Source organism: Equus caballus, chromosome 17 (assembly GCF_041296265.1).
Source record: "Equus caballus isolate H_3958 breed thoroughbred chromosome 17, TB-T2T, whole genome shotgun sequence".
Taxonomy (NCBI): Eukaryota; Metazoa; Chordata; class Mammalia; order Perissodactyla; family Equidae; genus Equus; species Equus caballus.
This window is the reverse complement of record NC_091700.1, coordinates 89,989,632-90,003,151: the sequence shown is the minus strand read 5'-3', so window position 1 is coordinate 90,003,151 and position 13,520 is coordinate 89,989,632. Positions and strand designations below refer to the sequence as shown.

General features: G+C 43.0%; 1 protein-coding gene and 1 long non-coding RNA gene across 38 annotated transcripts in view; one reads left to right on the top strand and one right to left on the bottom strand.

The window, feature by feature from the left end:
- Positions 1–13,520, top strand: part of GGACT (gamma-glutamylamine cyclotransferase) — a 47,520-nt gene that overhangs the window by 3,288 nt on the left and 30,712 nt on the right. For 7 of the 35 annotated variants that reach the window (XM_070240451.1, XM_070240426.1, XM_070240438.1 and 4 more), the window contains one exon: positions 3,646–3,681. The exons of 16 other annotated variants lie outside the window; for them this stretch is intronic. In XM_070240451.1, coding sequence (XP_070096552.1) covers positions 3,646–3,681 — 36 coding nt within the window. Of the gene's footprint in view, positions 1–3,645; positions 3,682–12,970; positions 13,201–13,520 lie in introns of those variants that run through there. 12 more of the 35 variants (XM_070240449.1, XM_070240439.1, XM_070240448.1 and 9 more) reach the window with 10 other exon arrangements.
- LOC138918563 (uncharacterized) overlaps positions 1,063–13,520 on the bottom strand; it is a 41,619-nt gene continuing 29,161 nt past the window's right edge. The window contains exons 1-6 of one of the 3 annotated variants that reach the window (XR_011428071.1): positions 12,625–13,031; positions 12,421–12,517; positions 10,147–10,222; positions 9,452–9,639; positions 8,912–9,098; positions 1,063–2,779 (exon numbers count right to left, since the gene is read on the bottom strand). This is a non-coding gene — a long non-coding RNA (uncharacterized lncRNA). Of the gene's footprint in view, positions 2,780–8,911; positions 9,099–9,451; positions 9,640–10,146; positions 10,223–12,420; positions 12,518–12,624; positions 13,032–13,520 lie in introns of those variants that run through there. The other 2 variants (XR_011428072.1, XR_011428073.1) reach the window with 2 other exon arrangements.

Genomic DNA, 13,520 nt, shown 5'->3' with positions numbered 1-13,520 from the left:
ATTTAGCTTGCCCCTCTACTCTATGTTTCCTGTAAACTGGAAGTTAGATTTAAAGGCTTAATTGGAATCAGATTCACCATTTTTGGCAAGTATACTTAAGATGTGGTTTGAATTTTTTAATATATAGATTTATGACTTTAAAAGACTCAGAAATCTTCACCCAGGAAGCTCAGTTTTCCTAAAATAGGCTTTGCCTGATAGTTGAAAATACCCTTTTACTTTTTCTTTGTATTTTTCTCACTTGAAGAAGAGACTTCTTCCCTACATTAAATGTTGAAGTTGGGAGGTAGGTATTAGGGAGTTTATTATATCATTACTCTATTTTTGTGTATATTTGACTTCTCATAATAAAAAAAGTTTTCTTTAAACAACAACAAAAGAGTTGGGGGGGGGGGTCTTTGTCCCATTCATTCATATTCAGCAACTATTAATTAAGCTACTCTGTGCTGAACTGAGGGTATTGTCTTAATAGACGCACAAAATCTTGGAACTTATATTTCTCACGTAGGAGACAGATATTAACGTCACAGTTAAGGGCACCAACTCCTGTGTCAGACTCCCTGGCTTCCAGTCCTGGCTCTGCCACTTACTAGCTGGGTGATTTTGAACTTTTTAATTAAAAAAATGGGGGATAATAATTGTGTCTACCTGGTAGGGTTGTTAGGAGGATTGAATGAGAAAACCCATGAAAAATCCTTTGCATGGTAACTAGCGTTTAGTCAATGCTCAATAAGTGTCAATCGTAAAGAAGAGAAGGGTCGCAGTCAAGCAGGGACCACGTGCAGAGGTGGAGGTGCTGAGAGGATGGATGGGGTCATGACCTCGCCTGGGCTGGTTAAATAGGGTTTGGAGATTTGGGACAGGGAAGGTGACATCTTTTAAGTGAGTGAAAGTGCCCTTTGTTGGTACAGCGAGAGAGGGCAGAGGGCAGCAGAGAAAGGCGTGGTGCGAGAGGGCAGAGGGCAGCAGAGAAAGGGTGCAGGCAAAGGCCTACTGACTGGGTGGAGCGAGGCTGATTGTGTATTCATATCCTAGTGCTGCTGAGACAAGGTGCCAACTTCATGGCTTAGAACAACACAATGTATTTTCTTTTTTTTTTTTTTTTACAATTTGTCACCATCCATTTATTTATTTATTTATTTATTTTTCCCTTTTTATACACAATGTATTTTCTTAACGGTTCTTTAGGTCGGAGGTCCAATGGGTCACTGGGCTGAAATCAGGGCAGGCTGTGTCCCGTCCTGGGGGCTCTGGAGGAGAATCTGTTTTCTCACCTTTTCCAGCTTCTAGAGGCCTCCTCCCTCCCCCTTGAAAGATGGCAGCGTTGCATCCCTTTCAGCTCATTCTCTGCTCTGAGTCAGGAAGGTTCTCCACTTTTTAAGGACTCCTGTGGTTGGATTGGGCCCATTTGGATAATCCAGGATAATTTTTGCATCTCAGGGCCCTAACTTTAATCATTGTGAAGTCCCTGGTGCCATGGAAGGTAACGTGTTCCCAGGGTCTGGGGGTCAGGACATGGGCACCTTTGCAGGGAGGTTGGTGGGCTGCTTCAGTCACCTCACTTTGTAGCTCAGTAGCTGCGGCAGCATCAGGGCTGCTCTCCAGACTTTTGGGGGCAGCAGACACATTACTCCCAGTGGCTGGTGATTCTCAGCGCCTGTTTCCACTGCTCTTCCACACTGAGGGGTGAGTCTGCTCTGGGCTGTTGGGGCCCCTCCTTTCTCAGTATTGGTGGGAGAGTACAGGTGGGAGAGGCTTCTGAGTGACAGGAGACCGTTGGCTCCACCTGCAGAATGTCACCCACTCTGAGATGTTGGCTCCACCTGGGAACTGTCACCCATTCTTCCCAGCTCCACTGAGGGGCTGTTAGAAGCTTTCTCTGAGTCACTCCTGTGCCCTCATCCTCCCCACAGGTCCTCCTGCCCCTGCACCCTGATGGGGCACTTGCTGCTGCTCTTGTTTTTACTTGTGTAATTGTTTTTGCACACTAGCCTTAAACACTGCTTGCTGGACTATTTTAAACAAAATTCATACTAAAATATTGAGTATTTTCTCATCTCTTAACTCTGGGTAAATGAGAACCATGCCCTCCTCATTTTGATTCCCCCGTAGTGCCTTCCGGGTATTAGGGAGCCAGTAGGAAAGAAATCCTTTCCAGTGAGTTGGGAGCCTTACTGGAACTCTGAAACTCTGAGTTATCCCAGAGTAAATTAGAGAGAACTTCTCATATGCTGTACTCTCCGTTTGTTCAGTTTACTACCTCTGTTTTTACACTTTTTCAGAGTTAATTACCTCTTCCTGCTGTTGTCATCTGCACTTAGGAGTATGCGGCAGATAAGTTAATGAAAATTACTAATATTTCTATATCCCATGATGGTTTTACTAATTTGTGAGCATTAAATGATATTTGGAAAGCATTCTTTAAGCCGTTATTGTTGAACAGAATCACAACTGCCTGATTTGGTTTTCCGTAAAGTTAGATGCGGATTTTAAAAGCCTAATGAAAACCAGGAGAGGGAATTACTACATCTGATCAGTGAATAAAGTACAGTTCGGTGCCGTTCTTGGGAGTGTTTGCAAAGAGCAAGTCACTTTTTTTCCTCTCTCAGCGTTTTCTTTTGAGCATTCCCAGCCATACTCCAAGGCGGAGTACAGTCACCCTTGGGTGCCCGCACAGCGTTGGACATCAGACAGCATCCTGGCTGGGCCGAACTTGCTCCAATGGGCCGCCTCCCTTTGTTTTTTGAGCTTTTGTTTGTTTGCTTTGCTTCTGGAGAATCTGTAAGCAAATACCAGAAATCATGTCATTTACCCCTAAATATTTTAGTATGAATTTTGTTTAAAAGTGTATTTTTTTAACCAAACTACAGTCCTACCTGACAATAAACAAAAAATCGTTAATACCATCTAATACTGTATTCAGATTTCCCCAGTTGTCTAAGAAAGTCTGTGCAGATGGTTTATTCAAATCAAAACAAAGCCCATTCATTGTACTTGGTTTATACATCTCTTCCGTCTCTCTTAATAATAATGATTAATGTATGCTGGGTATTAGCCTAATTTAGCGTGCTCTTCTTTCTTTTACCTTCTATTTTTAACTCAGGGTTTTAGAGTTGCATGCTCTCATGTTTCATTCATTATTATTATTTGAATTTATATAAAGTAAAATTGACCTTTTTTGTATAATTCTATGAGTTTTAAAATTGATTGATTCGTGTAACCATCATCACAATCCTGATACAGAGCAATTCCATCACCCAGAAAACAAAACAAAGCAAACCCTCCCTCTTTCTGCCCCCCTGTAATCAAATCCTCACCCTACCCCAATCCCTGACAACTCCTGATGTGGTCTCCATCTTTATAAGTTTTGCCTTTTCCAGAATGTCACATAAATGAAATTATATCGTATGTAACCTCCGAGACCAGCTTCTTTCACTCAAACAGCGTCTTTGAGATTCATCTGTGTGTGCATCCTTTCTTATTCTTGAGTGGTCTTCCAGCTTGTGGACGTATTACAGTTTGTGTATCCATTCACTGTTGAAGGACATCTGGATTCTTTACAGTTTTTGGTGATTATGAATAGAGAGCTGCTATAAACATTTGTTTATAGGTTTTTCATGTGATCGAAAGTTTTCATCTTTCTAGGGCGGATCCCTGGGAGTGGGATGGCTGGGTCATATGGTAAGTGTATATTTAACTTTTAAGAAACTGCCGAAGTTTTTCAGAGTGACTGTACCCCACCATTTTGCATTCCCACTAGCAATGCATGAGAGTTCCAGTTGCTCTGTATCCTTGTCAGCACTTGATACTCTTGGGTTTTTTATTTGAGCCATCCTAATAACTATGTTGGTTTTATTTTTAATTAACTGATTTCAATTTTTTGAGTTTTTGAGTATTATAATAATTCTTGACTAAATTACAGAATTAAATTTATTTTACGTACCTGTTATAAAAATAAATATTTCTGGTTTTCTGGTGATATTCTACATTTAAATACAGTAAATGCTCTATATTGGAAAATAATTAAAACCAGAATATTATATCCATAGGAATCTTTCTTAAATCTCACCAATTGACACATCATATTTGGCAAAGGATTACAGAATAGTATCTGAATATATGATGCATTTTGCAGTGATCCCTTCATTATGTGCATCTTGTGCATGTCTCATTCCTGTTTCACCATTAGTAACCAATAGTGCCATAGTTGCTTTTGGCATCAGTTTTATACAAGATTAGATAGATCGGTGAATAGTTAATTGCATGGGAGCAAATGGATGTAAGCCGAGAGTAATTTATTTGAATGCCTTTTAACTATAGTGAATACTGTTGTAGTTTAAAAATGGAACTGCTCCCATGTGTCTGAGGCAGAAGTAAAAGCTTGCATTTGAATACCTTTTTCCTTATTAAAGCACATTGAGCTCAAGGAAGAAAACCATTTGAAATTTCTGTTCGTGAAATAAAGATCATGCATTTCTCTTTGGATGATTTAGGGACCTTGGTCACTGGTCACTACTGCTTGAAATGTGGCACTGACTCCTGGATTGACACCGCTAGTGTGGTCCCTCACATTAGGTGAAACTGTGAAAGTCTCAGGGTGCACGAGGTCATTGCTGAGGGAGGGCCTGTCTTTAAACTCAAGTCTCACCCGTTAGCTGCTATGGTTTGGGCTTTCCGTTTCTGGTATTAACCGTTTGGTTTCTGGTATTACCATTGGAAGAATGGTGTCCATACAGGCTTTCCTTTGTGTCTAGAATCTCTCCATTTTTGCTTCTGAAAAGTTGTTGGAGGGTTAGACTTGTTGACAGACCTTCCTTTGAACTTTCGGGCGTTAGAAAGAAAAACCAAGCCTGATAAAGAAAGGAAGGTTGAGGACAAATTGCCAGATGGGCTTGAGGTTGTTGTGATCTGACGCCTCAGAGGCCAAGTACTAGGAAAATTTGGTTCAAAATGTAAAGAAATGGGGTGGGTTTCTGTGGTTAAGTCGTTTTTGTTTTAAAACTAACATATTAATTGACCCTTATGTCAATTAGGATTGGAATGAATAAAAAATAGTGAAGGATTAGTAAGGATGTTACCTCCATTGGCTCCAAGTCTTTGTTTTGTTTAAAAAGTTATTATGGGAGCTGGCCCTGTGGCATAGTGGTTAAGTTTGCATGCTCTGCTTCAGTGGCCTGGGGTTCGCAGGTTTGGATCCCAGGCACAGACCTACACACCGCTCATCAAGCCATGCTGTGGCAGTGGCCCATACACAAAATAGAGGAAGATTGGCACAGATGTTAGCTCAGGGTCAATCGTACTCATCAGAAAAAAAAGTTATGGATGGCCTTTAAACTTTATGCTTGTTGATATTAATAAAGTCTTATAAATGTGCACATATATTTTGGGGGATTGAAGGAAGAGATAATAGAAATGTATTGGGGCCTGAAGTCTGGTGTTTTAGAATTCCAGACTAATACATCTGCTGCCCCCTGGTGGCAGCGTATTCAACAGAGCAGTTCAGAGGTGCAGGATTCTGGAGAGCTAAGTCTGTTTACAAGAGGATTGTAGAGGGAGCCAGGAGATTTCATGTTCCAGCGCTTATAATTACTATCTGTATGATCTTAGGCAAATGATTCTGTTTGATTAAAGTCTAGATTTTACTTTCTTCAACTTTAAAATGTAGTTTCTAAAGTTTCTTCCAGTTTTAACATCTTATAATTCTCCGATGGTAATAGCAAATACTATATAGCAAAAAATGTCAAGTTCTACTTTTTCCTTTAGCAGCTGAATCCTAAAAAATCCCATATATTTACTCAAGAAAGCAGGCGCTAGAGTAACTCCTGAAACTTGATATGGATTCGACCCTGGGCAGCAAACTGCATAGACGTAGCTGTAGCACCGGCCATAATTAATGAGTATGATGACCCTGCATTATTATGAAAGCTGATAAGTTACATCATTTAAAAGATAGCCTTCTTATTTTTAATCATGGTGAAAAAACACCCAGAATATGAAACTTAGCATCTTAACCATTTTTAAGCGTACAGTTCAGTAGTGTTTGTATATTCATATTGTTGTACAGCAGATCTCCACAAGTGTTTCATCCTGCAAAGCTGAAACTCTGTACCCGTTATACAACAACTCCCCATTTCTCCTCCCCCAGCCCCTGGCAACCACCATTCTACCCTCTCTCTGTATGAATTTGACTAGGTACCTAGTCTAGGTACCTCATATAAGTGGAATCATACAGTATTTGTCTTTTTGTGACTGGCTTATTTCACTTAGCCTAATGTCTTTAAGGCTTATCCTTGTTGTAGCATGTGACAGGATTTCTTTCCTTTTTAAGGCTGAATATTGTATGTAGATACCGCATTTTGTTTATCCATTCATCTGTCGATGGACATGTGGGTTGTTTCCACCTTTTAGCTGTAGTGAATAATGCTGAAGTGAACATGGCGTGCTACCTCATTTTTAGTATACAGTGTTTACGAAGGCAGAAGGAATTTATAGGATTTTTTTCTGTGCCTAAAAGGTTAAACTTCATTATAAAGAACACCAGTCAACCTGCTAGATAACTAGGATATGGCTTTTTGTATGGATGAGTAAGTTAAAAAGGAACTAACACTAAGTGGACACAAGCTGTATGCCAGGCACTTATATATCTGCAATACATTCTATTGTTTAGTTCTGATAATAATTCTGTGATTTACCCTTCTCTCAGAAGGGGACTAATAATAAAATCACTGTGTACCAGAATTTTTATATACATTATTTCATATAATTTTCATACATCAGTGCTTGAGATGGGCATTATTATCTCCATTTTTTAGGTGGTATAACTGAGGTTCAGAGAGATGAACACCTTGAAAAAGGTCACACCGCTAAAAGGTGGAGGGTTTTTCCTGATTATGAAGTGGAACATGTCTGATTTGAAATTATATGTTCTTCAGTCTACGCTATGCTTTCTCCTGCTTCCAGGAATAACACTATACATCTATGAGCTGAAGGATATTGGAACAATACCAAGAAATTACAGTGCTATAATAATTTATAAATAGAAAAGCTTCTGTAATGTCTTTCCATTAAATAACAGCCTTTGGGTTTTCCTTGCAGAGAAACCAGCATCACTTCAGATGAATTCATCTGAAACATATCAAGGCTTGCCTCCTGGGTGATTTTGCAAAATAAGTCTCCCTAGGACTTCCCAAAGTGCGGTTCTCCTGTTCCACGCCCCCCGTTTCTGAGCTCATCTTCCACTGTGTTATTATTCTCCCTCTCCTTTGGCTTGCCAGAGAACTGGGGCCATTTTCACTGCTCTTTGCTGTCGCCTCTCTTGAGTGCAGTGGTGACTGGGATTGGAGCTTTGATCTGCTCCCTGCATAGTGTTTTCACACAGGTGATAAACTGTCCTCACAGGTGGTGGTTTGCTCGGAGACTCAGCCGGCTTTTGGAAAGGGCCATTACAACATTTTCTCACATACAGGGTTTTTAGATTAACAGAGAAGTAGTGATATATCATCTGAGAAGCCATTTAAGCTTCTGTTAGAGTTCCTCTGCACTTAGGATGACTTACCTTGGGACTTCATAAACCTAGAGATGGGTGAGGGTCAAGAATGCTTCCAAGGATTCATTTGGGGTCTTTGGCAACCCCCAGAAGCAGGCTGTTGCCCAGCAAATATAAAAAGTGGGAGTAGCGGAAATTGTGGTGGCCACCAAATATCCATTTTCTCCTCCCTTAGTTACTGGATCCCCAGTTTTATTCAGAGTGACCATGTGCCTTAAGTTATGGTAAAGAAGAGGAAGCAGAAATGTGTGGGGTCCCTGGGAAGTTTTGCAAAGGAAGGAACCTGCGTCAGCTGGAAGTAGGGCTCCTGTTCCTCACTCCACCCTTCATCATTCCTGTTCCTTTGCATGCAGACATAATGGCCAGTGTTCTGCCAGCCTTCTTCTCTCCTAAGGGCACCTTAAGAATGGAGGCCATACAGGAACCTGGTGTGCAGGATTGTACAAATGGCCACAAATTCTTCTACCCTCTTATGCATATGCCTGTGCAGTGTCACTTTGCAGCTCCTTCCATAAATAGATGAAGTCCCTATCTCTGCCCCTTGAACCTGGTATGAGGAGTCCCAGCCTGACTGGGTGAGTCGGCCATCCTTTCAGAGGGTCATCCTGATGTGGGGTGTCAGAGCCTGAGCAGGGAGAGGAGGACTTACGTGCAGGGGAGATGCTGGTGGCTGAGATTGGAAATTAGTTACATATGAAGGATTGATCAAATAAGTAACTGTACAAATGATAATGTGAGCCAGGTTTCCCACTGTTGGAGAAGGGAGGTACAAAGAGAGAGATGTAGAAAACTAGGATGCACCCTGTGGTGTGGATTCACTTAGGTGTATTGGTGTGAACTCATCGTTTTCAGTAAACAGAGATGTAAATGTGTGTATGTATTTATGTATATCTGTGTATGTATATATAGATATACATGTATATATTCCATGAGGAAGCCTGCAGGCAGCTAACACCCCAAGAACAGTGAGCACACCTCACACCCAGATCTTGGCTTCTAAATACCATTTTCCACTAACAGGTGGAAATCAGGGCTCCTTGGAGAAATGGCTAGTTCTAGGCCTGGGATGGGGAAAAAGTCCAAGATGAGCCTAGAACATCTTGTGCCAGATAGCAAGGAAAGGTTCAAGGAATGATGTGAACGGGTCTAGGGGACAGAGAAGCCTGCTGCAATTAGTCCATCTGTCCAAATTGAGGACAATTTGAGCATCAAAATAAGTAAATGATAGCACTGGATTATAACTCACTGAATAAAATAGGCAACCCTAAGTCTGTACACATACAAGTAGCTAAATGGACAAGTGGCAAGTTTGATGGTGAATGAGATATTTACGTAGTTTCAAAGTACCTCCTATGAAATACTTACCAACTTGTATGAAGAGCGGAAGAACTTCACCGTGAAGCAGCCTGGCAGGCACCATCTCCATCAAGTGATCAGAGTGAACATCGTCAATAAGGGGACAAATTGAAATCATGTGCCATCTGACTGGAGGCAGTGAGAAGGACACAGCATCACTTCCTAAAGATTCCTGCTAAAGATGGATGACCTGAATCTAATCACAAGGCAACATCAGAAAATATCAATTTGAGGGTCTTTGAGCAATATAAACGGCCTGAAATCTTTAAAAAATCATGAGAGTCAAAGTAAGACTGAGGAATTGTTCCAGATTGAAGGAGACTAAAGGACATGGCAACCAAGTTCAATAGGCGTTCTGCACTGGGTCGTTTTGCTATAAAGGACATTATTGGGACAAGTGAAAAAACTTGGAAGGGGTCTGAGAGAAAGTAGTAAAATACTATGTTAGTGTCCTGATGTTAAGGATTGTAGTGGGGTTATTTAAGAGATGTCCTGTTAGGAAATAGACATGAACATACTGTGGGGAGGGGCATCAGGTTGGCAACTCACCGATAGTTAGTCTCCCAGCAAACATCTACCAAGCACCCACCACATGCCGGGTCCCAGGGCTGAGAGTTGAGGAGCTCTGGTTGCTGGTGCCTGGGTCCTCTCAGCAAAGGAGGAGACAGAGATCTCAGCAGCTGTGAGGCAAGGGCAGCTATGTTCCAAGGACACGGTGGCGGGATCAATTCTGCCTACTAGGGAGGATGACACAGAGGAGATGAGGTTTGAAATGACCTGGAAACCTTGAAGGATGAGGAGGATTTTGCCAGGCAGCTCGTTGAGGAATGAAGCGGAAGGGGCTAAAGGCAAAGAGTGGGGACAGTTTGCACCCCGACAGAGTGGTATGAGGCATGGCCCAGATGCGGTGGGAGAGATGGGGCCGGACAGTGATGGGCCTGTGTGGGCTGCATGAAGAAACCTAGACTTGACCCTTTTGAATTTGTTATCTGTACCTGTGTAACAAATCACCTCCAACGTTAGCGGCTGCAAACAGCAAACATTATCTCATGGTTTCGGTGGGTGACACTCAGAGCTGCTTAGCTGAGTGGCTCTGGCTCAGGGCTCTGACAAGGCTGCAGTCAGGGTGTTGGCCAGGGCTCTGGGCGTCTCCATGCTGAGGGCCGGGGTGGGGGGGGCAGGGCGGGGGGGCGCGGGTCTGAGCTCAGTCACTCAACAACCAGGAGGCCTGAGTGCTTTCTGACCTCAGTTCTTCTCCACGTGGGTGTCTCTTTAGAGAGGCTCACAACATGGCAGCTGGCTTCCTGGAGAGCGAGGGATCTGAGAGAGAGAGAGCACCAGAGAGCCCCCCAAGTGGAAGCTAGTCTTTTTATAACAACCTTGGAAGTAACATCCCATCACTTCCTCCGTTCTGTTCATTTGAAGCGAGTCACTACCTTTGCACAAGGGGTGGGAATCACACAAGGACTCAAATGCCAGGGGGCAGGATCATCGGCCGTGTGAGAGGCTGCCCACCAGAGCCCCAGGAATGGGGAGGGGTGTGGTCCTGCGCACACCTGTGGGTGTGGGCAAGCTGAGAGGTGGTGAGAGCACGTGGGAGATGCGCATCCAAGATGTAATTGAGTGGGGAAGAGGCAGAGAGAGGCCTTGTATCAGTGTAAAAGACTGCCCGGGAGCCGCCAGTGCTGGAGGAGGGAGGCGGAGGGCACCAGGCGCTTCAAATGCCTCCCAGGTTATACGTGTGCACCCGGCCTCAGGGGGCCTCATCTTCAGAAGCTTCTGACTATATGCATGTTAAATCTTTAATATTTGGAAAATTCGCTTTTCTGGTTAATTGAACTTTCCATATAGATAAGCTTAAAAATATTTCCTAGAAAATCAATTAGTATACTTTCCTTGTTTTTACAGTATACAAAGCATAATGAAGCCCCTTTGATCTAAAAGTTAGTAATTCTTCAGTATCATCAATATAAAACTGAAAGACCTTATTTACAATAGGCAGGATACAGAAATAAGCTAAGTACCTGTTGGCAGATGAACAGATAAAGAAAATATGTGTGTGTATAATGCATGTATATATATAAGGTATGCGTGTGTATATCTATAATGTGTGTGTATATATATGGTATGTCTATATAATCCATTTATATAGAAATATACATATTTTTATATATGTGGAATATTATTCAGCCGTAAAAAAGGAAATCCTGACATTTGCAACATGAATGAACCTGGGGGATATTATGCTAAGTGAAATAAGTCAAACACAGACAAATACTGTATGATATCGATTATACATGCAATCTAAAAAAGTCAAACTTATGGAAGCTGAGGTAGAATGGTGGTTTCTAGGGCCTGGGGGGCGGGGGGAATGGGCAGATATTGGTCAGAGGGTACGAAATTCCAGTTATAAGATAACTAAGTTCTGGGGATCTAATGTCCAGCATGGTGACTATAGGTAATAATACTGTATTTTATACTCGGAAGTTCCTAAGAAAATAGATCACATGTTCTCATCACACACACAAAATGGGGAATGCAAGGTGATGGATGTGTTAATTAGCTTGATTGTGGTAGTCATTCCACAATGTATACATAGATCAAATCATCACATTGTATACCTTAAATATATACAATTTTTACTTGTCAATTAGACCTCAACAAAGCTGGTGGGGGGTGGGGGGGGACCCTGAAAGACCCTTCCCTAAATCAGTGGTTTCCCAAAAGGTTAATTGCCAGAATCATCTGGAGAGCTTTTTACAATTTTATTATAACTACAGGTTCCTGTCCCCTGGCTCCAGACTTACTAAATTAATCTCCCAGGGGAGGGGCTCAGGAGTACAAATGTTGCAACTTGACCTGTGTTTCTGGAGCAGCCGGGTTGAGGCCCCAGCTGCAGGATCCAGCCCACTCTGCAGCTCAGAACAGCTGCGCTCCACCCTGCCGGCCCAGGCTCCCCTCCGTCTGTCCTCACCCCTGCAGACTGTGCGCTGGGCTCCCACTAGCCCACTGGCGCCAGGGCTGGGGCTCACCCGTCCACCCTGGTTCCCTGTGCCTTCCTGCTGGATGTCCCAGCTCCCGCCTGGCATGCCACCCCTCCCATTCTCCTCCCTCTTCTCTTCAAGATGACCTTTACCCCCACTTTGGGGTCAGTTCACAGTCCAAATTGCACACAAGCAGAATTCATCCCTGCCTTTCCTGTTTTTCATGACGGTCTGCACAACCCCCTTCAGTTGGTCACTCAACACGTTGTATTCTAATAGTATATCTGTATCTTTTTTAATTTGAGTTTTTTAAATTGGGGTGAGATTCACATAACATAAAATTAAGCATTTTAAAGTGAAGAATTCAGTGACATTTAGCACCTTCACAGTGTTGCACAATCACCCCCTCCATCTAATTCCAGAACATTTGCATCATCCCCAAAGAAAACCCTGTATATTAAGCAGCCGCCGCCCGTTCCTCACTCCCCCATCCCCTGGTAACCACCACACTGCTTTCCATGTCTGTGGGTTTACCTGTTCTGGGTGTTTCATAACAGTGGAATCAAACAATGTGTGACCTTTTGTGTCTGGCTTCTTTCACTCAGGAGGTTTCCGGGTCCGTCCACATACCCTGTATCATAGATCGTGTTATTGTGTTCGTTGTAGCACAGTAGTTTGCTAGGGCTGCAGTAACAAAGTACCACGGACTGGGGCTGAAACAACAGTTTATTTTCTCACCGTTCTGGAGGCTGGAAGTCAAGAGCAAGGTGTCGGCAGGGTTGGCTTCTCCAGAGGCCTCTCTCGTTGGCCTGCAGATGGCCACCTTCTCACAGGGACCTCACACGGTCTGTCCTCTGTGCTGTGCATCCCTGATGTCTCTCTGTCCAAATTTTCTCCTCTGATAAGGACACCAGTTGACTGGATTACAGCTCATCCTAAAGGCCTCATTTACCTTAATTACCTCTTCAAAGATCCTGCTTCCAAATGCTGTCACATTCCGAGGTGCTAGGCTTTAGGGCTTCAACATAGGAATTTGTACTGATTCCCCATGACATAAACCAGATCAGTATATCTGGTTTACAACTTCGTTTTCACACCATTTTCCACCTTAGAGTTGTCTGAGTGCCTGTCCCAGCTTCCTTGCTAGACTTTGAACTTGAGAGTGCAGCTCTTGTCTGGGTCCTCACAGCTTCGGCAGGCACTGAGTAAACGAACACTGAGCGCCTGCCGTCGTCCAGACCGAGTGCAGGCAGCCGAGTGTTCGCTTCTCGGGGTGGCATCCTCTTTGCAGTCTCTGTCTACAGTAAGTGCACGGTACGTGTGTGTCAACAGTGTGCTAATGATCCCTGGGTAGCTCCCACCTAGGCTGGAGGAGGGAGTTTAAACTATCTACTTGGAAGCTGTTTTATTGTCATTTATTTCTTTGCCATCAAAATGGGGAAAAGAAATTGGCTAATTGAGAATTCCCAGGACCAGATGAATGACTCGTTTTCTCCACACGTGCCATGGTACATTATGGGGAACCAGTTAAAATGTGTCACCTCCCCTTCAGGAATTTAGTAGGAGAGAAAATAACCGGAATGTAGGACAGAATGTGACCAGTGCACTAAGATGCAAAGAATCAGAGACGGCTT